Below are 25984 nucleotides of genomic sequence, written 5' to 3'. Positions count from 1 at the left end.
ACGCTTAACAAGACATGTCCTATTAACAAACCTCTTGAACGTTTCCACATGTTGCACGTTACAGCCACAGCCTTCAGTGTATGAGATAGAGCAACATAAATTATCTTATAATTGTGAAGTGGAAGGAAAATAATACATGAGTTTCAGACTTTTTCACAAATAAAGATCTGATGTGCGTTTTCATCAAATTTTATCTAGAGCAGGGGTTTTAAGCTTCAGTCCTGGTGGGTTGGTGTCCTGCATCTTTTTAGATGTGTCTCTGATCCAACGCCTCTGAACCAAACACCTAAACTACTTCCTCAGCATGCAATTAGGTTCTACAGAACCCATCTAAAAGTTGCAGGATACTGGCCAATAAGGATTGAAGTTTTTCATTTTTCCATAGAAGACATAAGTCACCTATATTGTTGTATCTACATATTTTCTCACCTGAGCGGTGGATCTCTGCAGCTTCTCTGGAATTAACATGGATCCTTTGGCTGCTTCTTAGATTAATGTTCTCCCTGACCGAGTTAAAATTCATCATTCTAGTCATGACTGGAGGGCTACACACTCATCCACGCTCTTGTACATTTCGACTTTTATTTTAAAAAAAGGATGGAATACCACTAGAATAGATGAAGACAACTTAAAGAACTGATAAAGGATGATAATGTCAGATAGTAAGAGCCGTCTGAACTCTAAATTAGCCTTATTGAGATAGACTGGGACGGGAATGCTGCTCCTTGAAGAGCTCTCAAATCAACAGATGACATGGTGACGGCCTACAGGGTTAAAGGTCACTGACCTGCCTAATAAGTGTTGATTGACTCATCTTAACAGACGGTCATGGGTTAGGTCAGCTGACACAAATAAAAGCACTAACATCAAACTCCTTTAAAGAACTTTTTTATAGAGAAAAATGGTTAGCATTTACTTCACCACCCCAAAATTACCTCAACTGAATTATTAAAGCAACCTCTGTCCGATGTGTTGAAGGACGTAAAAAGTCACATGCTTGTTTTAATGACATTTGTTTTCCGCCTGTTTCCCTGTTCCCAGCTGACAGACTGCATAACATAGCCGTTGATGTGGGACTTGACAGATCTTTGAATCAGGTGAGGGGTCTTAACCGGGGAGGTGGCTAAACTGTGGCTATTTTAAGAGGTCAGCCCTCCAGCATAATGTGTTATTTGTTTCCTCTGGCGTCGGAGGCCCCTAAGAAAGGGGGAAAGGGATTTCAATTTCAGCACTGTAAATTAGGTGGCTTATATTCTATTCCATTGTAAAGTCAGTTGTGTATATATGTACATTTAAAAAGATATTCTTTATTATTGAGAGCAAAGTCTACCGGAGTCAAATTTGTTGTTTGTCTGCACAAACCTGGAAATAAAGCTGATTCTGATTATGCTTTATACAATAAACAATCTCTGTCTACAGTAAATATGCAACCTGACTCCTTGAACACCAGATTTTCCATGCCAAGGACTCTGATAGCAAGGACAGAAAAAAAAGCATCAATCAACTTATTTATCTGCTTGGATCTTCTATATCTCAAATAATTTGTGTTCTTTTACAGATCATCAGGTAAAAAAACAAGTTAGACGACCTTTGATCTGAACAACTGATCCAAATGCAAATCCCAGAAATTGCCATCACATAATCTAAAATTAATAACTTGTATTTAATGCATGATGTACATATTTTGTCACATTACAGCCTCAAACTTCGGTGTATTTTATTAGGATTTTATGAGACACTCTCCCATAAAGTAGAGCATAATTGTGATTTAAAAGAAAAACATATAATAAGTTTTGAAACTCAAAAATATAATGTCTGAACACTGGTGAGCATCTGTATCACAGGCAGGTCATGCATAAGGTTGTAGAGAAGTTTAAGCAGAGTAAGGTTATAAAACAAGCTTTGAACATCTCAAACATCACTGTTCAATACATCACTGGAACATAGTAAACGCTTGAAATACCTGCAAACCTACCAAGAGATGTCTGTGCTTTTAAACTGACAAGCTGGACAAAGGGAGCATTAATCAGAGAAGCAGCCAAAAGGCTCATGGTTACTCTGGAGGAGTCATCTGGGAGAGTCCGTTTACAGGACAACTATTAGTTGTGCACTCCACAAATCTACCCTTTATAAAGGAGTGGCAAGAAGAAATCAGTTGTTGAAAAAAGAATCTATGATGTCTGGTTGCCATCAGCCATGTAGGGGCAAAGCAGACATATGAGAAGAAGGTCCTCTGGTCAGATGAGACCAAAATTGAGAACACACCATCTTCATTGCGACACATGGTGGTGGCAGCCTCATGCTGTGGGGATGATTTCCCACAGCAGGGTCAGAGGAAAATTAATGAGACAAAATACAGGATGGCTAAGGTTAATTTTTCAGCAACGCATCACTAACACACAGCCAGAGCGACAATGGAGTGATTAACATTAAAAGATGCCCAAGTCACTTAAATTCAGGTAAGATTCTATTGCAACATTTATTTTTAACATTTATTTTTACAGACATTCTCTATCCAATCTGACTGAGCTGGAGCAATTTTGCAATGAAGAAAAAAAAATCATTTTAGATGTGCAAAATTGTTAGAGACAGAAGCCCAAAAACATGAAGCTGTAATTGCAGCGAGAAGGTGGTTCTGCAAAGGATTGGGGAACTGAATATAAATGAATGCCAAACTTTAGTTTTATTTGTGAAAACAGCCAAGTAAAAAAAAAAAGTGAATAATTTCCCTTCAATTTCAAAAACATATGCACTACTTTTGTTTAATCTTTTACATAAGTTCCAGTAAAATACAAACATTTGTGGTTGCAACAGGACAATATGTTAAACGATAGTTCAAGAGGTGTGATTACATTTATGAGTCACTGGGCATGAAATAAAGTTGAATGGTTTTGCATGAATGCTGGGACTGTTTGTTTTGGCCCTAGATTAGAAGTGTGACCCCTTCCTCCCTCTGTCATGGCAACTTGAAGGAACATGGGAGGCGACATGGGAGGAGCTAAAGTCTGAAGTCCAGGTGGTCCAAAATGCGTAAAACCGCTGCGTAAAAAAGAGCCAAACGCTCGGGAAACACACCAGCTCGCCGCAGCTCTGTGGTTGAGCTCATTTTAGAAGGAAAAGTACGTCTTTTGGACTTGCAGCAGGAGAAATATCCTAAAGAACTGGACGCGTTTCAGTGGTGCTGCGCAGCGATATAACCAGAAAAGCGGACACTAAACGGAGCGGGGTAAACTTTACTTGTCTTTGGTGCCGAATCAGAAACTTGTTTTACCTGGAAACGTTTAGGCTGCTCTCGTCAGCGATAAGTGGAGATATGTTCAAGAAAACCAAGAGTAAAGTGTTGGTGAATTATGCGTCAGAGGAAGACGACATGTCCTGGCACTATCATCACTCCTACGAGGTAATGAGACAGACGGAGAGGAAACAACGGTCTGAACAATGACCCCATTAACGCAACTGGTTCCTTTGTTACTGCTATAGAACCATCCGAACCAATTACATCAGTGTTTTTGTTTACATTTAAACATATGTTGGTGTTGAGAATTTAAAAAGAAACCCTGAAACTGCAAATCGCTTTGTTTTTAACGTGGTTAAAAGTAAAGGCGTAGAGCTCGAATGGGCAGGAAGCAGGAGGAGGCGAACAAGTGCTTTAAATTATGTCAGGTCAGTTGAAGAGAAAGTTTCACGGGTTGAACCTCAACGATTTTTAAGACTTTTTAAGACATCTTAGGATGATTAACCGCAGGTGCTTCATTAAATATGACGAAGAAAAAATACGGGCTGGAATTTTGCTGGACATTTCCGTGCAAAACAAGAATATTTTGTAGTATCTTTAACTGATTATTGTAAAAATATGTTTTGAAGATGAGGCTTTGAATATGGTCTCTTGAAATTAAGTAAATTAGTAGGAAGTACAAGCTGAAATTGATTGGAGTTTTGTCATTCACCTTCAGTTTTGACACGTCGATGTTTGTACCATTCAGACATGGGCTTAGTTACGGGTATCAACATATACACATTTCTGAAAAGTTACAGGTTCTAAACCACTAAAACTTTCCATCATATGCTTCTACAGCTTAAAGTTCTTTTAATGTGATGGCAACAAGCTTGGATTATTTTTAGGTCGGAACCGCCCGTCCTCCACCTATTGCTGTGCGCTGCCGGTCAGCTGGCTAAAAGAGGGACCACTTTTTCCTCGATTACAGAAAAGACAAATTCAGCTTGTTAGACGTTTTTATGCTTCCGGCAAAAAAAAACCCAACAACAACCGAAACACAATAATGACATTGAAACTAAAGGAGCATCTCCCATCACTTTTATTAGGGTAAGACTGTTTTAAAGCTACAGTTAGCCGGCAGCCAGAGGTATGCGTTACTCAGTTGATTTCAGTCTGGTTCCTGGAGGCAGTAAAGTATATCCAAAGGGGTCCAAGGTGTTGGATCGTAAAATGTCATAAACACAGCCAAGAGGCCCGTGTGCTCAGAGTCTCTGATAAAGTCAGAAAAAGCCACAAGATTTGTTGCTAGTCACTTTTTTGAAGAGTCACTACAGAATCTTAAAAGTCACTAAAAATAAAGACAAAGTTGCTCAGTTGTCAATACTGGCTGATATTAGCTGGTTTATCAGTCAGACTATTTGCTCGGATAGCTAGAGATATAACCCAGCTGTTCATGTTGTTTTTGTGTGCAGATTGGATATTTCGAATATGTGTTTCTTGTTGTGTTTATGCGGTGTCCATGTATTCCAGGTGAGCCACAGCAGTGTGTGACTGAGGTCCAAAAAGCCTCAGCATCATCACTAACCAGCAGCTGGGTTCTGTCATTTTATTTTAGAGGGAGATTGAGAGCAAACACAAGATCCTCCACACATGAAAAGGAGGAAGCCTCCAACAGTCCTGGCTCATATGAAAAAGAAAAATGACATGTTTATCTTGTGGGAGTCTCGTGTTTATAATAATTTTTTTAATCTGGTGGAATTTGAATTTGGCTTAAAGAAAAATGTGACATTCTTAGGTGCACACTTCAAGTTAACATTCCAGTTAAAGGGAAGGAAGGTCACAGGTCAGTCCTAGTTTCCTTATCTCTGGATAGATTAATCTGTGAAACTCACATGGGACATTTTTCTAGTATTAGTTTGCATCATAACAGTCAAAATAATGCGCACGCTTATCTAATCAACTCTGTGTTACAGAAATTGCTGCAAGTGATGCAATAAGTCAAGGTTTTTGAAGGATTTTGAGGAATCTGAGAAAGCACTCAGTGAAATCAAAGTGTTACATAATGTAAATATTACATTTATAACAATAATAATCTTTCATTTTCCTTCTACTCTGTGTTAAACCACCACTCAGATGCTGTTCACGTCCTACAGATCTGCCCACCTTCCATTAAAGATGAGGATAAATATGAATATATCATATTGTAGGCAACTGCATCATGCTTTCCCATAATTTTTCATGTCTTGTTGTGGTAATGTAAACATTTAAGACCCTCAGCTGGACTTTATTGGTTTCTCCTTAACTTCCACCTTGGGAACAAGCACATGCGCCCCTCATTTCTGACATCCTTCCCTGAGTTCAGTTTGTTCTGTGACCATAAGAGTTACTTGCCTGTCAACAACTGTTCTGAGATCAGAGTGAGCATCAACTCTGCCTTCGATGTCCTGGGAAAGTTATCAGGGAGCTCTCATTGAGTCACCATGGCAGTAAAGACTATCCAAGGAGGTCAAGAGGTTGAATCGTAAAATGTCATAAACACAGCGAGGAGGCGAACGCCAACCATTTAAGAGATACAGGATGAGAACAGGATGAAACTTATGATAACACAGTCTGGAAAGGCAGTGCTTTTCCTTCCACTTATGCAAATGAGGGAGCTGTGTGTCAGACTTAACTCATGGAGATTTATGAAAACAACAGAGGGGGGATTTTTTGGGTTTATTTTGTTTCTTGTTGGCAGCTCAAAGATGTTGGAGTTAATTAAAAAAGCTCTTAAAGTAAATGCAAGCTACTTGAAGACAAAACTAGGAAGGAGGGGATCAAAATGTTAATACTTTAAGTTAATCATAAAAAGATTCAACTTTTCACAATATGACAATTTAATAAACTATCGGTAGGGCAACAAAAATATTCAAACATTCTATTGAAATACAGCAGATTTAGAGATTGAGGATATGAGGCATGGAAAATGGTGGACATTTGCATATTAATGTTCCACAACTAGGAAGTTAGATGTTGTCATGATATTTTTAGAATATAACTGGTCCTCTACAATAGAAATGTATGACAGCAACAAATGAGGAAGACAAACCTCTAGTCTTATCACCCACTGTAGACTATCATCATGAGGAAAAGCCCTTCCAGCTTGGTGTATTCATACAGTCTAAATCCAACTTACCCAAATCCAAATGTAATAGGTTTATTGGCATGGAACAGAGAGATCGTATAAAATAAAGACCCCTAACTTGACATGTTAATGTTGTACAATTTAGGACATGGAACATCTGATCCAAAAATTACCTTAGAAAAATTGTGTAAAAACATACAGTAAAGCCGTTATTAGTGGTGGGGTGATGTTCATCTAATAAACTTCATCAACAAATGTGCCTACACTCATAAAAAATTATCTGCAAACAAGAACAAAACTGATATTTGATCAAAGTCCTCAGTGCAAATTTTTATGAAAACCAGCGACCATGGCTAAGTTTCTAGACTGGTTGTCTTGCAGTCAGGTGGTTATGGGTTCGATTCCACATTGAACTCCCCTTGTCACATTGAAATGTGACAAGGGGACTACCGATCAGCGTATCGGTGTATTAATGAGTTTTGGCGTATTCAAAGTCCAGACCTAAACTTAAATGAAGTGTTGATTTTAGGCTTTATTTCTTAGATATTCGTGCAGTACCTTCAATTGTTCAGCTTGCATTTTCTTAATTTTAAGACCTGCTGATAAGGAGATAATTGTTTTAATTTTCATTATGTCCTAATATGTTAAACTATGAAATAACCATTTCATAGTTGATTAATGAATTAGTGATATTTGTTTTTGATGTGTTTTTTTTCTCCATGCATTACTGATTTAAAGCGCTATAAGAGTTCGAATTAAACAGTGTGAACCAAACAACTAAATGTGTTTTTTAATGCAGTTAAGTAAACATATTTCTATAATCGAAACTATGTATTTTTACAGAAATCTTAAGTTTTGGAGGTAGTATCACTTTATGCTGTTGCTTATTATTTAGTGTTTCATTAATCAGAAGACGTTTCTAATTTTGCTTGTATACCTTTTACTCTGTCTTAAACACACAGAAGGATACATTTCCTTATATTAGTAATACTATTCTTTCTTGGGTAGTTTATTTATAAACTCTTCTCTCTGGCATTAATAGCAGAACAGATAGCTCGTTTGTTTTATGGCAAAGCTGAACATTAGAGTCAGGCAGGTTCAGACAAAGTATAAAGGGATAAAACACCCAACGATAGAAAAGTAAGATGGAAGATAAAAGGTGAAGTGAGGATAAAACACAATCTCAAGACACTATCATTCTCCTCCTGCCTCCATCCTGCTCTGGGCCATCAGTACTTCTTTTGAAGTTCAGCAGGTTGTGAGCAGCTGTAAACCTGAAGCAGGAGCATGTTTGTCTTTAGCCTAAAGCGTAACACACCTGAACACCGAGCGAACACAGCTCTAAATCTACCACTTTGGTGAAGACGGATCGTTAAAATTCACCTAAGGACTGAGCTACATTTAAAGACAGCTTCTGATCTGAAGTATTAGACTTTAAAGGAGGAAAAGAGAAGATTAAACAGAGTTAATCTTCTGATGGAGGGAGGAACGTTAAATTAAAGGAGGATTTGCTTTATCTGCTAAATTCAAGTTAATCTTTTCAAGATTAGAAATATATTTTGGTGTTGAGCTTATTGCATTTAAGTGGTGACATCTGTAACTTTAATGTCTGTCCACAGATTCATAGATATTTACAATAACTATATGAACCATCTTAATACACATGGGAGAACGTATAGCTAAAAGGATAGAACCTTCACAATCTATTACGTTATTGATGCATAGTGTTTCTCTTTGTTTATTAATCATTGAAAAATACCCACCAAGTTTAGCTGTGTGCCAGCCAGGTAACCACGGTGCTACTTCAGTACTTTAGAATCTGTTATGAAGTTGCTTCAGTACAGGATTTAAATCTTTTCTGTCTGCTTGTGATGCTTTTTCGACCTCATATTAATATGTTCCCATTCCAACCTAAATGTAAGTAGTCGACTATAAGTGTGTCTTTTTAATGACAATAAAAAAAGGCATAGCTTTTGGTTGCTGTTTGTGATATATGGTTGGTGGAAGGCTCCAACACAGGCACCAGCTGTTGTTTTTTCCCAAGAAAATGTTATCTTGGTGAGTTTAGACTAACTTGGCTTTTTGTCTTCAGTCTCAGTGTAGTTAAGTGTTGGCAACATAGTGTAATCAATAAAAAGGCCTCAGCGATGCACATAAAAAGCTTGTTGTTTAGGTCAGTAATTCAATTCAATTCAAAAATACTTTATTAATCCCAAAGGGAAATTAAATGTTATAGCTCATATTATGAGGGTTTCCTCAAAGAGCCGTTGTAGATGCTGATGGCTGTGGGCAGGAAGGATCTCCTGTAGCGCTCCGTCTTACAGCAGATCTGAAGAAGCCTCTGACTGAAGACACTCTGTTGTTGTAGGACAGTCTCATGAAGAGGATGCTCAGGGTTCTCCATAATGTTCTTCATTTTATGAAGAATCCGTCTTTCCACAATGATCTCCAGAGGTTCCAGAGGAGTCCCCAGAACAGAGCCAGCCTTTTTTATCAGCTTGTTGAGCTTTTTTAAGTCCCTGGCTCTGATGCTGCTTCCCCAGCAGATGATGGTAGAAGAGATCACATTCTCCACAACAGACTTATAGAAGATATGCAGCATCTTGCTGCAAACACCAAAGGACCTAAGCTTCTTCAAGAAGTACAGTCTGCTCTGTCCCTTCTTGTAGATGGGTTCACAGTTGCATCTCCACTCTAGACTGTTGTCCAGGTGAACACCGAGGTATTTATACTCCTCCACCACCTCCATTTCTTCTCCCATGATAGAAATAGTTTTTGACTTATTCCTGTTTCTCTTAAAATCTACAATCATCTCCTTTGTTTTAGTCACGTTCAAAATGAGATGATTGTTTCCACACCATGCCACAAAGCGGTCCACCACCTTCCTGTACTCAGCTTCTTGTCCATCTCTGATCCACCCCACGACTGCAGAATCATCCGAGTATTTCTGCAGATGACAGGAGTCTGTCTTGTACTGGAAGTCTGAGGTGTACAGAGTGAAAAGGAATGGTGAGAGTACAGTCCCCTGTGGTGCTCCTGTGCTGCTGACTACCTGGTTAGACTCATAACCCTTCAGTCTCACAAACTGTGGTCTGTTTGTCAGGTAGTCTTTGATCCAGGAGATTGTTGAGGCCTCCACCTGAGTCTTCTGGAGTTTCTGACAAAGCAAATCAGGTTGGATTGTATTAAATGCACTGGAGAAATCAAAGAACATGATCCTCACAGTGCTGCTGGCTTTGTCCAGATGACAGTGGGTTTGTTGAAGCAGGTGTATGATGGCATCTTCAACTCCAACTCCACAGCGATAAGCAAACTGAAGGGGGTCCTGATGGTTTACTGTTTGCTTACTCAGGTGGGCCAACAGGAGTCTCTTTAGGACCTTCATGATGTGAGATGTCAGGGAAACAGGTCTATAGTCATTGAGGACTGATGAGTGAGTAAGGTACTTACTGTTATGCAGACTTCTTCCATAAATGGGTAGGTGTGTTGAACCTGTAACCAGGTGCTTAAACAGTGGTGTGTTTCTAAAATATTGAATTAGTCAACACTGTGGTACAGTGTTATGTTGAAACACTTTTTGTGCCCTAGATTTGAGAATGTGAAGCATTTGAGGACTTTAAGTAAATAATTTCTTTTTGTGTTGAATTCACCTGTGTGCCTTTTTATATACAAAAGTAAAACGTTAAGAGAAAATGTCCATTTTGTCCTTATAAGAAATATAAACTCCTGTTGATCCGTTTTAGGAATATTTAGCATACTACTCCCACCAAAATCCTTCCTCCCTCATCCTAAACTTGCCCTTTGCGCTTTAACGGTAGTTGGTAATGAGTGTGTGTGTTTCTTTGATCAGCTTCTGTGGCAAAGACTCAGCAGACTTTGTTCAGACTTGTCCAGCCATTGCTAGCTTCTTTTTCTGCCTTTTAGTTGTTAGATGTTAGACGATTTTGGAGTTCAGAGCCCTAGCAGACGTTCTGGCTTTGTTTCAGGAGTCTTAATGCTTGACTGCACATCTGATGATTTCTGACTTGCCCATCTCTTATTTACTGTCTTTTAATGTTTTGGGCAGTTTTCTAAACCATATATGTAATTTGACCACAGTTAATATCAGTCAAAATAGTTTTTTGTGTTAACATTATTTTAATGTACACCTAATTCGACTTGTTCCATGGAGAATCACTGGATAAAATGAAATACGTTAACATAACTGGTGCCATTACAAAGATTTAGTAAATAGTAATGATTCAATATATAGATGTTGGCATTATGTAAAAAAAAAAATCAATTCAACCCAGTGTCTAAAAAGCCATGCTCACTGCAAAGTGTCAATAAGTTAAGCAATAATTTGTAATTTGTAAGCCTTTAAACCACATCAGTTAGTTAAAAAGAAAAATGAAACATTACTTGTCAGACATCGAAAAATTTTTTCTTTATTAATGCTGTGGATCAAATTCTCCAGCTACTTTATTAGGAACACTTTTCTTTTACCTGATTGCCTTTAAAACTGCCTTTATCTTTTGTATCATAAGGTGTCAAGGTGTCAGAAACATTCCACAGAGAGTAGATCCATATTGGGGTTCAGTGGGAGCTGGTAGTGTGTGGATGATCTTGGGTGCAGGTGTCACAGAAGAGAGGCAGGTTTGGGTGCTGTGGTGATGTGTGTTGAGGCTTGGGCCACATTGCCACATGGTGGGTTCAGGGTGGCTCCTGTCCAGTGGCCTATGGGTCTCAGCTAAGGGCTGAAGGGGTTGTCTGGGCTCTGGTTGGGATCCCTTCCTATTGGCCTCCCTGGGGTTAACTTACCTAGCGTGTTCACACTCTGACCTCCCTCTCTTGGTCCTTCTTAGGTCCAGCTGCTGGGGCGGGCTGATGCCTGTTTGGGGGTTCTGGGAAGATTTCCCCTCTTTAGTGATGGGAAGTTTTGCTGCGGCATTGTGTGGCCGCCAGAGTGATTGGGCCCTATGCTTGGCCCAAACTGGGGGACGTTGCTGCGGTGTTGAGTTGAACAGTTCTGTGTCCAGCATCTCTTTCTGTGCCTCTTTGGCATGGGGGCTGTTGCTTATGTGCTTTGCTGTGGACCTACCACTGTGTTGGGTGTATAACTATCCTATGAGGATGCCTTGTGTCTGTCTACCTGGAGCTGCTGCTGCTTTTGGGAGCTGAAGCTAAATGCCCTGTGCTGTACTTAGCCACGGAGTGATTTCTACCCTTCTCACCATTCTCATAACTTTTGCACATGAAAGTGACAAATTCACAGATACACTTATTTCACACATCAATACACATAATCCAAAGGTCATTCGAATACAAGTTCCTATTTCATTGATGTGGTCCGTCTGCTTTGATGTCAGATGCAGTCTTGCTTTAATAAAGCCAGTCACTACAATTAGTAGAGCAAAACTGCCTTGGCACATGTAGGTAATCAGTTTTTCCATATGGTATGCCTGAAATGCCGAGATAGGACAAAGAAATGTTCTGAATAAAAAAAAAAAGTACATAACACAAATGTAAAAAAAAAAAGATGTGGTTAAAATAGGAAAAGGAGTCTGAGTTATCAAGCACAATGGAACCAAAATAATTCCAAACCCAAACAATGCAGTATTAATGCTGAAGGTGAAGGTTTATTTTCTTTGTCCTTTGTTTAAATCTGGCCCTCAGAGCTTAGTGGTTTCCTCATATCCTCCCTATTCCTCCATCCATCCATACCTCCACCTAGCCCGCTGAACACAGTGTTTATCTTCAAACAGTTGCCTTCCCTTTCACAGGAAAAGTGTCCACACACTCCTAACACAAACACACACTCCATCCCTGCAGTATAAAGTAAATGGTGTGAGCTGGTTTGTTTAGTGACTGCTGGTGTTTTGTCCCTGACTGTGTTCGTCTGTCTGTGTATGTTGCAGGACAAAGACATGGCAGAGGAAGAGGAGGAGGAAGCTGTCACTGCCATAGCCAAGGTAAACGGCATCGTCACAGCAGTTTGGACATAACAAAGATGCAAACACACTATCTGCTTCCAAACATACATGCATTTTAAACTGTTTTGACACACGCTCCTTAAAGATATGAAGCATTCAGCCTCTTATCTTTTCACACACATGCTTGCAGTGTCACCGAAATACACAATCTTATGTTGCCAAAAGTGTCCAAATTCATAAAATGACACAAGTGCTGATAAATTCATATGTCCAAACTGGGTCAGACAGTGTCTTCTGAGCACAAAATGTTCCTCCAGCCGTACACCAGCTGTGTAAGTCAGAGGACTGCTGAGGCTGCAGTGTTTATCTGTAAACAGACCAGCTATCAGCTGGAGTCAGGTTTGTAGGCCACCTTGGTCACACACATCTTTTCTGGGCTGCTCTAATGTTTGTTCTTAATTATGTTATCTATTTTGTGAAATTAATCAGTTACTCAATAAATCAACAGATTTCCCTCCAGTAAAGATAAATGTTGTGCTTTAACCCATAACTCAAAGCCACTACATTACTAACTGGGCTTTCCCAAATTTTCTAAAGGCATGGTAATGTTAGAGTATATACACTTCTGATTTTGCCGTAGACAGTAAAAACATTTCTAAAAATCTGTCTTTCATTATTTTGCTTTATTTTTACTGTGTGTGTGAACTTTACTACGGTCTTTGTCCGAATTTCTCTCTTGCCCTTTGCTGAATTTAGGACTTGACTCTTTCAAGTTCGGACTGTTTTCTGATTTATTAAAAGAATCCCTATATATTGTTTTTGGTCCTTCAGCATATTTGTTTCATTTGTGTGTTTTAAGATGTGATAGATTTTACATTTCTTTGCTAGGAAGGCCCTAAATTCAGCACACAGCAGTCTCTAGTCTTCTGCCTCACAACAACCATAAAAAATGTCAAAAACTTAAAACAGTTCTCAGGTTCTGCACATTTTAGCAGGCGTTGTTGTAACATCAATCTATCATTGTCTCTGTGTTTAGCCCCTCATTACAGTTCAGTCTATGATGGCTAATTTGTTTATAATTTAACTTGTAAATAGTTCACACCACTACAGTAATGCTGTCCAAAACACTGCAGGTTACAGATATAATCTGCATCTCGCAGTGCTAACAGAATGTGTACCTTTGTTTACTATATACATACTATGTAGCACATGTCCTCCTAATAAATAGTATAAACTATTACAAAACCAAAAATAGCTCGCCAGCTGACCCATAGCTTACGTTCTCTAGTTTTAAATCAGTGATACTTTAATAAAAGTGATTGTCAGAGCTTCCTTAGTGTTGAAACTTTGACTTTTTACTTTTTATAGACCGTAAATATGTTCAGACAGCCGAGTTAGCCTGCAAAGATGAGAGAAAAATTAACCTTCTTCCAGCCAGCTGGTTGGTAGTGTGCAGCAACAGGTAGGGTTGGGGCAGTGCTGACAAAACTCTGTTCACTCCGGGACCTTCTCTGGCACTTTAGACTGTAGGAATGGTTTGAAACCTCAACTTTACAACATTTCAGTTTGCCTTGACACCAGTAACTCACCCATGCCTCAATTTTGGCGCTGATTTTTCTAACATGATGCTATCATGCTATTTACCTTATATGTCTGCATAGCCAAAAAAAGTCAGGCATTAAAATAACACCTTTTAAACTAACATACAAGTTGTTTGTTTAACACCCTTGTTGATCACCTGTACTGAAGCATTAACTAGTTTCCACACATACATTCATTCTCGGTTTCATTAAAAAATGTCTTGTTCTTCTGCCTTTTTGCCTAAACCTAAATAATTAATTAGAAATAACTGAAAAAGGCTTTAGGTTTTTCCATCTGCAGGGTAAGGATTCACACATATTACTTAGGGATAGGGACTGAGCAGCAGTTTTGTTTGATCTTTGCACACACATTCCTACCCTGAGCTGAGCTGAAAGAGAGCAGCGGTGTTCATAGCGACACACAGCAGCTCATTGCTTTACAGTATATATAGTATTTTTGAAGCATTTAAATTCAATCAAAAGTAATGACTCAACACAAGTTCGCAAGGAGGGGTCATATAAGTGGATTTAATCTGGAACTGCGGACAGAGCTTTCCTGTGTTTGTAGCACAGATGCATAACCAGAAGAAGGAGAGTTTTTATAGTAAGAGTTCTTGAGTCCTTTTATTGGCTATATAACCCAAATATGTCCTAAATAAGTAAAGCAAGAAGAAACAAGGGGAGTACAACAAGGAGAGTCTGTGCACTTACATCTAACGAATAATAAGAAACAACAGACTTTTTATGGTCTTTAATGTTAGTTCAATGATACGGCTATGGTTTTGCTGTAACTTGCTCTGTAAATACATTCTGTCCCAGCTGACATCAGCCGAGAGAGAAGATAAAGCTTGAAGAAGTTCCCTAATCTATCTGTATCTTTCTGTAACAAAACAGAAACACGAGTTCAGTCTTATTTTAGCTTTAAAAATGTGAAGAAAAATCTAAAATCTAAAATAAATAACAATTCATCGAATAACAAAACCCAATTTCCGAATGAAATCAGTTTGATTAAGTACAATCCGAAAGCATCTTGAAATACAGGTCCTAAATAATTCACACATGCCAAGAAAATATATTAAAGATATTTTTGCACAGGAAGAAATTGCTCTGAATTTAACATAATGCTTAGGCCTAATAGAGATACATCAGGGTTTTTACAGAGTGCCACACTTTAAAAGTTTTTGTAAACAGCCTTTTTGTGTTTAATGGTCCAGTTAATAAGTTTAATGGTCCAGTTAATAAGTTTAATGATCCAGTTAATAGTAGGCAATAGGATAGGGAATCAAATCTGTAAAAAGTTATATTTTTCTTACTCTTATTTTCGTTTTGCAAACTTATCCAGACCTGGAAAAGACGGAAAAGACTGAGATTAGATTTCAAACTGTCTAGGATCCCTGGTTGGATTCTCGTGCCTTTTAAATGCTTTATTTCTGATGCCGTTGTGACGACAAGTCGGCCTCTTTCTGTGCAGGTGATTGTCTCTCATCACCCTGTTCATTGGAGATGTGTATCATCTCATATTGTGTGCTGACAGTGAGTCTTCACCCAGAGGTGTGGCTTTCTGCATGTGTGAAGCCTGAGTGCAAATCAAAGACAGGCTTCTGTGTTATCCCTGAACTCAGGCCCGCTGCCTTGTTGTACCTTCAGCTCCTAAGTGTGACCCTCGATGGAAGCACAGGTGGAGGGGGTAGTTGGCCCGAGAAGGGAAGGAAATGCAGCATTCTTTTGAGGAGCTGGGTGTTTTGGACTGGAACAATCGCTGCAGAGGAAAAACAAAGCTGAAAATAGCCACAGGCTGTTTGGTTGCTGTGAACAGCTACAACTCTTTCATGCTTTGTTGTTTTATGCTCATACTAGGACAGCGAAAGGGGTCAAGGAGTCCTGGAAGAAGCTGAGGCTTAGAAGAACTTTAATTCCTCAGTGTTTGCATGATAATTTTTGTGCGTGTGACTAAAAAGGGCTTCAAAAGAATGATCACAGTCTGACTGTTGATAAAACCTGCACATGCGCAGCATCTGTGTGAATTATGGAATGTCTCATTCAGCCCCTTGCAACTTTTTCAGACTTTTTTCACAGTTTTGTCAGAAGCTCCAAGTCTTTTGGATGTCTTAACCAGTTTTGCACACACAAAGATTGAGGTTTTTTCCCTTTTCTCTTTACAAAATAGCTCAAGCTCAGCCTGGGTGGCGAGCAAGTCTTGCAATAGATTCTCATCTATTAAGCTCCACCTTCTTATCAAGTATGATCAACTTCCCTGACCCTGCTAAAAAAAACTATCCCACAGCATGATGCAGCCCCTACAATCTTCTAATCCACTTCATCTTTCACTTTGACTATTTCCTTCTCACTGCTTAAGAAAAGCATCCCACACCATTATGATGCCACCACCATGCTTCACACTGGGATGGTGTGTTAAGAGGGATGTGCAGTGTAACCTTTCTGCCACACATGGAAAGTAAAGGGCTCTGAAAACAAATGCACATGTTTTTGAGATTACTTTTTACATAATTTCACTATTATATGCAACTTTGTGTTGTCAGTCACATAAAATCTGAATAAAATATGTTACTTTGTAACATGTAATGTAATAAAATATGAAAATGTTCAAAGAAGATTTTTGCAATCTGCTGTAGTTGCAGTAATTTTAATTCAATTCAATTCAATTCAAAAATACTTTATTAATCCCAAAAGGAAATTAAATGTTGTTATAGCTCATATTATGTAGGTTTCCTCAAAGAGCCGTTGTAGATCCTGATTGCTGTGGGCAGGAAGGATCTCCTGTAGCGCTCCGTCTTAAAGCAGATCTGAAGAAGCCTCTGACTGAAGACACTCTGTTGTTGTAGGACAGTCTCATGAAGAGGATGCTCAGGGTTCTCCATAATGTTCTTCATTTTATGAAGAATCCATCTTTGCACAATGATCTCCAGAGGTTCCAGAGGAGTCCCCAGAACAGAGCCAGGCTTTTTTATCAGCTTGTTGAGCTTTTTTAAGTCCCTGGCTCTGATGCTGCTTCCCCAGCAGATGATGGTAGAAGAGATCACACTCTCCACAACAGACTTATAGAAGATATGCAGCATCTTGCTGCAAACACCAAAGGACCTAAGCTTCCTCAAGAAGTACAATCTGCTCTGTCCCTTCTTGTAGATGGCTTCACAGTTGCATCTCCACTCTAGTCTGTTGTCCAGGTGAACACCGAGGTATTTATACTCCTCCACCACCTCCACTTCTTCTCCCATGAAAGAAATAGTTTTTGACTTATTCCTGTTTCTCTTAAAATCTACAATCATCTCCTTTGTTTTAGTCACGTTCAAAATGAGATGATTGTTTCCACACCATGCCACAAAGCGGTCCACCACCTTCCTGTACTCAGCTTCTTGTCCATCTCTGATCCACCCCACGACTGCAGAATCATCCGAGTATTTCTGCAGATGACAGGAGTCTGTCTTGTACTGGAAGTCTGAGGTGTACAGAGTGAAAAGGAATGGTGAGAGTACAGTCCCCTGTGGTGCTCCTGTGCTGCTGACTACCTGGTTAGACTCATAACCCTTCAGTCTCACAAACTGTGGTCTGTTTGTCAGGTAGTCTTTGATCCAGGAGATTGAGGCCTCCACCTGAGTCTTCTGGAGTTTCTGACAAAGCAAACCAGGTTGGATTGTATTAAATGCACTGGAGAAATCAAAGAACATGATCCTCACAGTGCTGCTGGCTTTGTCCAGATGACAGTGGGTTTGTTGAAGCAGGTGTATGATGGCATCTTCAACTCCAACTCCACAGCGATAAGCAAACTGAAGGGGGTCCTGATGGTTTACTGTTTGCTTACTCAGGTGGGCCAACAGGAGTCTCTTTAGGACCTTCATAATGTGAGATGTCAGGGCAACAGGTCTATAGTCATTGAGGACTGATGGGTGAGTTTTCTTTGGTACCGGAACAAGACAGGAGGTCTTTCACAACACCGGAACCTTCTTCTGGGCCAAGCTAAGGTTGAAGAGGTGCTGCAGAATCCCACAGAGCTGCTCTGCACAGGCCTTCAGAACTCTAGGGCTGACATGATCTGGACCTGCAGCCTTATTCCTATTCAGTCTCTCCAGTTGTCTCTTCACCTGACTTCTTGAGACACACAGGTGGAAAGGGGAAGCAAAGGATGTATCAGCATCTTCTGATATGGTTGAAGGCAAACATGTAGAAGCAGAAGGGTCTAGGGCTGAGGTGGAAGATAAAAAATGTGAGGTGTTACTGGGCAGCTGTGGTCCTGTGGGTCAAAGGAAGATGGAATGTCTGTTTGGCTGTGAGCAGGAGAGGAGGATGCGAAGCTTGTTTCTGAACTGAACCTATTGAAGAATGTGTTCAGTTCATTGGCTCTGTCCAGACCTTCATCGGTCTGATCATCCTTCTGCTTGAAGCCTGTGATCTTCTTCATCCCTGTCCAGACATCTCTGATATTGTTTTGCTGGAGCTTACTCTCCAGCTTCTTCTTGTACACCTCCTTGCTGTCTCTTATTTTGACTTTAAGTTGCTTCTGTATACTCCTCAATAATTCTCCGTCTCCCTCTCTGAAGGCTCTTTTTTTCTTGTTAAGCAGGTCCTTCAGGTCACTGGTGATCCAAGGTTTGTTATTGGGGAAGCATCTCACAGTTCTGGTGGGGATGATGTTATCCACACAGAAGTTTATATAGTCGGTTACACACTCAGTCATGGCATTGATGTCCTCTCCATGTGGCTGGCACAGTGCGTCCCAGTCTGTACCCTCAAAGCAACCTTGCAGAGCTTCTTCAGCTTCCTGTGACCATTTTCTCACAGTCCTCTTTATTACAGGTTGCCTCTGAACAAGGGGCTTATATTTCGAGCAGAGAAAAACAAGATTGTGATGTGATTTGCCTAGAGGAGGTCCTGCTTTAGAGATGTATGAGTCCTTGACATTTGCATAAAACAAATCCAATGTTTTGTTTTCTCTGGTAGAGCAGCTGACAAATTGTTGAAACGTTGGAAGTGTAGCAGAGAGTGAAGCATGGTTAAAATCACCAGAAATTGCCACAAAAGCATTGGGGTTTTGTGTCTGTAGCTTAGCAACAACTGAGCTGATGGCATCACATGCAGTGTTGGCAACAACGGAAGGTGGAACGTAAACTGTTGCCAAAATAACACTGGTGAACTCTCTGGGTAAATAATATGGACGAAAACTTACTGCCAACAGTTCAATATCTGGACTGCAGAGATGACACTTCACAGTAACATGTCCTGGATTACACCATCTGTTGTTCACAAGTACTGCCAGTCCACCTCCTTTACATTTGCCGCTCCTCCTTAATTCTCTGTCTGCTCGTATGGTTAAAAAGCCTGGCAGAGAGACACTGAAGTCAGGGATATGATCCTGCAGCCATGTCTCAGAAAAACACATGATACTGCATGCCCAGTACTCTGGCTGGGTCCTTTGTAGGGCTTGGAGTTCATCCAACTTGTTTCCCAACGATCTCACATTGCTCATCAAAATCGACGGAAGAGATGGTTTGAACTTCCTCCTTCTCTCTCTTCTCTTAGCTCCTGCTCTGCACCCACGGCATCTCCTTTTCAACTCATCAGGGATTTGGGGTTGTAGCTGAAGTATTATTTGAGCTTTTGAGATATTAATCAGCTGCTCCCGGTTGTAAGAAACAACCCCGTTGCCACGGCAATGCATCATAACAAATGTCCAAAAATAGAAAGTATTAAGAAAAATCCTCCAAGCTGCACAGCATCCGACACTGGAGTGGACAGTCATCCAAAAAAAATCAACTGTATCCACCACAAGAGGAATAGTTCCCAAAAAAGAATAAATCAGAATCAAAAGTAACAGAGCTACTCCAACCTGCTGCCACCTTGAGCGGCGCAATTCTAGAATGGTGTTTCCTCTGCATTCATATTGGAAACAGTGTCAGTCATATGATCTAAAATGTCAAGTTTTCAATAATGACCGAAGAAATCTGCATTAAGGGGATATTTATGTAGGCGTAAACTACTAATCTGTGATGGCGGTTGTTTTAAGATGCTGCTTTTATAGATAACATGTTTGAGAGAAAAGATTTCAAGTGATAAGGCAACATCAATTTTGGAAAAAAGTGTTTTACTTGGCCCCAAAAGCTGATGAGCATCACAAAAATACTTCTAGAGTACTCATATCAACAAAAAAAATGAGCATTTTTAAAATGCATAATACCTCCTTCAGCTTTCATGCCAGAAATCCGGTTAATAAAAGTTGTAGTGTTTTGCCAGGCATGGACCTGCTGCTAATTCTTCTCTTCACACACAGCAAGCTAAGGGGCTCCTTTTGGCCAGAGAGATTAACGAGTCTTCAAGAGAACAGAGAATAGTTTAGCTGCAGTGTGTGCAAGCATGCAAGTGGAATTTAGCTGCACACATGCTCACGTCCAGTGAGGACTTCCCGTGGTTTTGGCATACCTGGTTCCTTTTCTTCAGAGCTCAAACTACTGAAGAGCAGCTAACCCTATTTTACTGAAAAAAAGAACAGGAGGTAGGACAGAAACTGGGTGCTGAAAAGAGCTTAGACTGAGAGGTTAAATATTTATTTCATGGTAGGTTAATCATGTTTGCGTAAGTGGGAGGATGGTATTTGTTTCCCCATTCATCAACAAGAAGGACATGAATGGAATCATCTGTTCTAAGATGTGTTGAACGAATGTTAAACATGCAGGGCCTGCTTACTGGTGGAGGTTTTTTTAATCTTAACAGTAGCATTCTGAAGCCTTATCCGGTGACAGATCTGATTGAAGTTGGGTTGGTTTGAGGAAAGAATGCTTTCTTGGCCAAACAAGCTGTTTGCTTCCTGTCCCAAACATGAATGGATCTGCATTGTGTGCCATGTTTAGAGTTTTGACCTGACCTGATCCAGTGCAAAGAAGTTCTCCTGGGTTAAATCCATAAATCAAATAATATTTCATGTTCTGAGTGAGCAGGCAGACACAGATGTGAGGAGGAGTAGAGGGCGAGACCTTGACAATTGAGATTGGGAGTTCTCCCTTGGCGAGAAAGGAAGTCAAAACCTTGCTCCATCTTTGCTGATAATGGATGTATGAGTACTCTGTAGAAAGCCGGGAAACACAGGAAGGAATTCTGATGCGATGGAGGAGATCAGGAGTTTTTTCCCATTGGAATGCACTCTGAAATCTCCACAAAGTCCAAAATATGATTAACTGTCAGCCAGAACGAATGGTTGCTTCTCTGCATTCCTGTCTTGTTCATCTGTGAAATATCTCGATGTAGAGAGGGTAAATCAAACCAAAAAAAGGCAACAGAAACAACTAACATGTATCTCATGGGGTTATAAATGTTTTAGCTGTGATGTTTAAAATTAAGCCCTCTTTTCCATTGTTGTGTTTTGTTCTTATCAGGAGGCAAAGGTGAAGAAAATGATGTCCAAGAAGGAGAGGAAGGAGAAAAAAATGCTGTCCTTTAAAGATGACGAACACTTGTTGTTGTCTGGAGTGAAGGTGGCAGAACGCAAAGTGTGAGTTTGCAAACATATTTACTTTATCATGACATAAAAATTTATGGCAGAAGATTTATAAGGTTAAAAACAAAAAATGAACACGATCATACAGGACAGTGCTAAAGTTCTTACAACCCCATATTTTATTTTCCTTTACAGGGGAAAGTGGTTTTTGTTTTTGTTTTAAAAAGTTTTTAAAAGCTGTCGACCGCCTGAACTTTGTTTTTGTTTTTGGCCCTCCTACCGAGGCCCCCACCGCCCGCCCTGGTTGGGTTGTCTTTTGTTTGGACTCTTGTGGGTGTCTAGTATCCGCCCTTGGGGGGGGGTGTTTCTGTTGTGATTTGGGTTTGTTTGGTTTTTTGGTTTCGGGTTTTTTCTTTGTTTTTCACAGTTAAGGTTTTGAACCGTTCTTCTGTTTGTTTTTCTGGTCATGCTTTTGTTTCATGTTTTTCTAGTTTCTGTTAGTTTGTGTTCAAGAGTCTGTTTTGCTCCAGCCAAGTTTTGTTCTTCTGTCAATTAATGCTATCTGGTTCACCTGCACCTAGTTAATCTGTCTTCTTGTTTCACCTGGTCACACTCCATATATGTACACTTGTCCTGTTTATTCCTCGCGGAAACATTCTCAGATCATGCTATGCCTGTCTCGCCTGCCTGTTTGTTGTTTTGTTCTTGCCTCCTGCTGTGAGTGAGTAACAACTGTATTTTAAGCCCAAGATGGCAAAATTGTGATAACGTTGCTGAAAATTGCGATGCCGACTGCCATTAACTTAACCTTTTCTGACTCTTTTCTTTCTTTAACCCCATACAATGTCTCCACCACTCTTTGTAAGCTTTTGGCATCTAAGCCACCAAAATCGATATTAGATATGGACAATAAGGGCAGCTAGTCCATCCAACTGGTGAAATATGTAAGCAATATGCAAAGCAGGAATGCATGACACTTGAAATATTGTATCCCTCCAAATATTGCATTCAAGCAGTCCTTTGTGGTTGCAATATTACACACACAAATATTGCAATGACAGTTACAATTTCAAATATTGTGCAGCTCTCCTTGGCAATGTAGGAAAAAGCCTTAATGGGGATAATTATGATGTCCCTTAAAAGAGTTGAGTAGATCATTCATAGCCAGTAAAGAGCAAAAGATCATTCACTGAAATACACATATACAGGGGTTGGACAATGAAACTGAAACACCTGTCATTTATAGTGTGGGAGGTTTCATGGCTAAATTGGACCAGCCTGGTAGCCAGTCTTCATTGATTGCACATTGCACCAGTAAGAGCAGAGTGTGAAGGTTCAATTAGCAGGGAAAGAGCACATTTTTGCTCAAAATATTGAAATGCACACAACATTATGGGTGACATACCAGAGTTCAAAAGAGGACAAATTGTTGGTGCACGTCTTGCTGGCGCATCTGTGACCAAGACAGCAAGTCTTTGTGATGTATCAAGAGCCACGGTATCCAGGGTAATGTCAGCATACCACCAAGAAGGACGAACCACATCCAACAGGATTAACTGTGGACGCAAGAGGAAGCTGTCTGAAAGGGATGTTCGGGTGCTAACCCGGATTGTATCCAAAAAACATAAAACCACGGCTGCCCAAATCACGGCAGAATTAAATATGCACCTCAACTCTCCTGTTTCCACCAGAACTGTCCGTCGGGAGCTCCACAGGGTCAATATACACGGCCGGGCTGCTATAGCCCAACCTTTGGTCACTCATGCCAATGCCAAACGTCGGTTTCAATGGTGCACGGAGCGCAAATCTTGGGCTGTGGATAATGTGAAACATGTATTGTTCTCTGATGAGTCCACCTTTACTGTTTTCCCCACATCTGGGAGAGTTACGGTGTGGAGAAGCCCCAAAGAAGCGTACCACCCAGACTGTTGCATGCCCAGAGTGAAGCATGGGGGTGGATCAGTAATGGTTTGGGCTGCCATATCATGGCATTCCCTTGGCCCAATACTTGTGCTAGATGGGCGCGTCACTGCCAAGGACTACCGAACCATTCTTGAGAACCATGTGCATCCAATGGTTCAAACATTGTATCCTGAAGGCGGTGCCGTGTATCAGGATGACAATGCACCAATACACACAGCAAGACTGGTGAAAGATTGGTTTGATGAACATGAAAGTAAAGTTGAACATCTCCCATGGCCTGCACAGTCACCAGATCTAAATATTATTGAGCCACTTTGGGGTGTTTTGGAGGAGTGAGTCAGGAAACGTTTTCCTCCACCAGTATCATGTAGTGACCTGACCACTATCCTGCAAGAAGAATGGCTTAAAATCCCTCTGACCACTGTGCAGGACTTGTATATGTCATTCCCAAGACGAATTGACGCTGTATTGGCCGCAAAAGGAGGCCCTACACCATACTAATAAATTATTGTGGTCTAAAACCAGGTGTTTCAGTTTCATTGTCCAACTCCTGTAAATACAACTTTTAAATTCTTGCACAAATTCCCCATTTGCAATAATCCCACTTAGATGTAACTATTTTAAATATGACTTTCCGTACACAAAAAAAGTAACCTGTTAGTTGGTATTTGTCCTGTTTCAACTGTCAGTGTGCCAATGGAGTACTTCAACCAAAGTAAAAGAGGTATTGTTAAATGTCCATAGGCCAAGATTTTTCTGGTTTACATTAGGTCAGTATATCAGCATGTTTCAGTCATTCCTGCTCAAGTGTGAGAAGCAAAAACATTTTCAACTAAAAAAAAGAAATAGTCACACCCAGCCACTTGGATTTGTTTATATGCAACCCTTAAAAAGCAGTTATCGTTTAGACCTGCTGAGGAAGTGGAACATACATGAACAGGAAAACCTTTATTAATGACCGTGTTTTGACAAACAAAAGGGAATTCTTGCATAATGACTCAGCGTGTAGAGGAACACTCTGGGCTCCAGTGTTGAAACGTCTGATAAACACCAGTTCCTCCAGCCAGTCAGTTCTATTTATGGCTACAGCACAGGCGGTCCACAGAGTTCCCTGTAACTTCATGTTTTAACTTCTCTCACCCTTTCTGTGTTTCTTCAAAGGTCCAACAAAAAGGTCAAGGAATCTGAGAAGGAGAAGGAGAAGAAGGACAAGCCGGAAAAAGGACACTGTTTCTGGGACAGTGTTACAATGACAATGAGGCAAATTTCACCTGCCAAAAAGCTTGAGAAGATGGAGGGCTGGGAGCCACCACAGTTGGGGATCGTTACTGAGACCGATGAAACCCTCGTTGAGAACGGTCAGAATGGGGAGTCTGAATTGTCCGTTCCTCCTGACTCCATAAGCATTCCCTTGGAAATTCCTTCGTGGGGTGGCCAGGGATTTGAAGAGGACTCCTCTCATTATGCCAACTTGACAGACTCCAATGACCCAGCAGCTGCAGTGAGGTGGACGGCCCGTGCCAAAGTCAAGCTGGCTGGCATCAGCAGAATGAGCAGAGGGATCGTGTCAGAGAGCCCATGGGCAGGCTTTAAACAATAGCACTGTTTTCCTAAGTAGACAATTATCTGAACCAAATTTCTGCCTCCTTCTAATCTAGCTCCAGAAAGAAAACATAATGCTACACTGTAACTCAAGACATTAACAAGGCAGTGCCTTAAAGTGCTATTCCAGTAGTGGCCAGTAGATGCCAGGATTTCTTTTTCTCCTAACAATGGCATATAGTATATCAGTTTTTACAACTTTTGCTTTTTAATTTTTTCTGGGTCTGTATGTAATAAATGTTATTTCCATATCCAAAGGCAGAAATATGTATAAAAAAGCATTAAAAAAAGAAACCAAGCAGAAGGCGTCGTAAGAATGCAGCCAAACGTTTTCAATTCAGCCATATATGCCGCTGCCTTTCTATTGTGGAGAAGTGTAGCTCCAAAGGCTTTTTTGTATCAGAAAATGTCGGATCTGCTTTGGAAAACAATAGAAAGCCAGATTGTGATTTATTTGTGGTTCATAATTTCTATATTTGTAGGTTTTCTGTTTCTAAAATCTGATATTTGCCCTTAACTTCTTCCCCAAATACTACATTAATTTTACTACAAGACATTTTAGTTGTCATTACCCTGATTCATCCATTTTGAGTGTCCTGGTAATCCATGGCGTCAAGAACAAGATGGTTACAGAAAAAACTCAAACTAGGGCTCCAGCTTACCAATTTATGAACAATCTGTAGTTAATGGCATCATTTTACCAAAAGGAATCCTCTAATATTAGATTTGAAGGAAATGTAAATCATTTGTATTGTGAGCTTTTTTAAAAGGACTTTATGTGTGAATCACTAGCAAATGCTAAATCTGTTGAAATGAAAGACTTACACTACTGTAAAATGTCTGTTATGATTTCTTAAATGTGCGATTCTTTGCCAACAGTCGAGGATACATTTCTTGCTCTGACAATCAAATACTATGCAAGCTTGTTATACTACTGAAAATTTATGTAGCTAGTTTTTACTTCCTTTCTTTACAGATGCAGCACCCAGAAACTGTCTGAAGCCTTAACTTAAGAAGCCCAGAAATGGGTTGTGCAATCATAAAAAAACACCTTTGAAACAACAGTATGTGTGCAAATGTGTCTTTGAAGTTAAGCAAACCAATAACAGTGTGTGTGGTGATGGATATGGTGAGGAGTTAGTAGAGGAAAAGTTCACGCCTCTAGTGAGTTACAGTATGGAA

General features: G+C 40.1%; 1 protein-coding gene across 2 annotated transcripts; it reads left to right on the top strand.

Moving 5' to 3' along the window:
• The first annotated feature begins 3009 nt into the window (after positions 1–3009).
• On the top strand, positions 3010–25866 carry si:ch211-225h24.2 (uncharacterized protein LOC564539 homolog). 2 transcript variants are annotated; one of them, XM_047387890.1, is made up of 4 exons: positions 3010–3400; positions 12239–12292; positions 21216–21331; positions 24362–25866. In XM_047387890.1, exons 1-4 carry the CDS (start codon positions 3314–3316, stop codon positions 24798–24800), a joined length of 696 nt encoding a protein of 231 aa, XP_047243846.1. In that variant the 5' UTR covers positions 3010–3313; the 3' UTR covers positions 24801–25866. The 2 variants fall into 2 exon arrangements, with proteins under 2 accessions (XP_047243846.1, XP_047243847.1); XM_047387891.1 differs by lacking the exon at positions 3010–3400 and adding an exon at positions 3555–3663.
• Positions 25867–25984: the final 118 nt, after the last annotated feature.

Source organism: Girardinichthys multiradiatus, chromosome 15, assembly GCF_021462225.1.
Source record: "Girardinichthys multiradiatus isolate DD_20200921_A chromosome 15, DD_fGirMul_XY1, whole genome shotgun sequence".
NCBI classification, from domain to species: Eukaryota; Metazoa; Chordata; class Actinopteri; order Cyprinodontiformes; family Goodeidae; genus Girardinichthys; species Girardinichthys multiradiatus.
This window is presented reverse-complemented; position numbering and strand designations above follow the sequence as displayed.

Excerpts from the sequence above, each read along its gene's own strand:
- si:ch211-225h24.2 (XM_047387890.1), top strand. The coding sequence starts at position 3,314 with ATGTTCAAGAAAACCAAGAGTAAAGTGTTGGTGAATTATGCGTCAGAG. Across the intron at positions 3,401-12,238 it reads ACTATCATCACTCCTACGAG|GACAAAGACATGGCAGAGGA; the intron begins GTAATGAGACAG and ends TGTATGTTGCAG. Across the intron at positions 12,293-21,215 it reads CTGTCACTGCCATAGCCAAG|GAGGCAAAGGTGAAGAAAAT; the intron begins GTAAACGGCATC and ends TGTTCTTATCAG.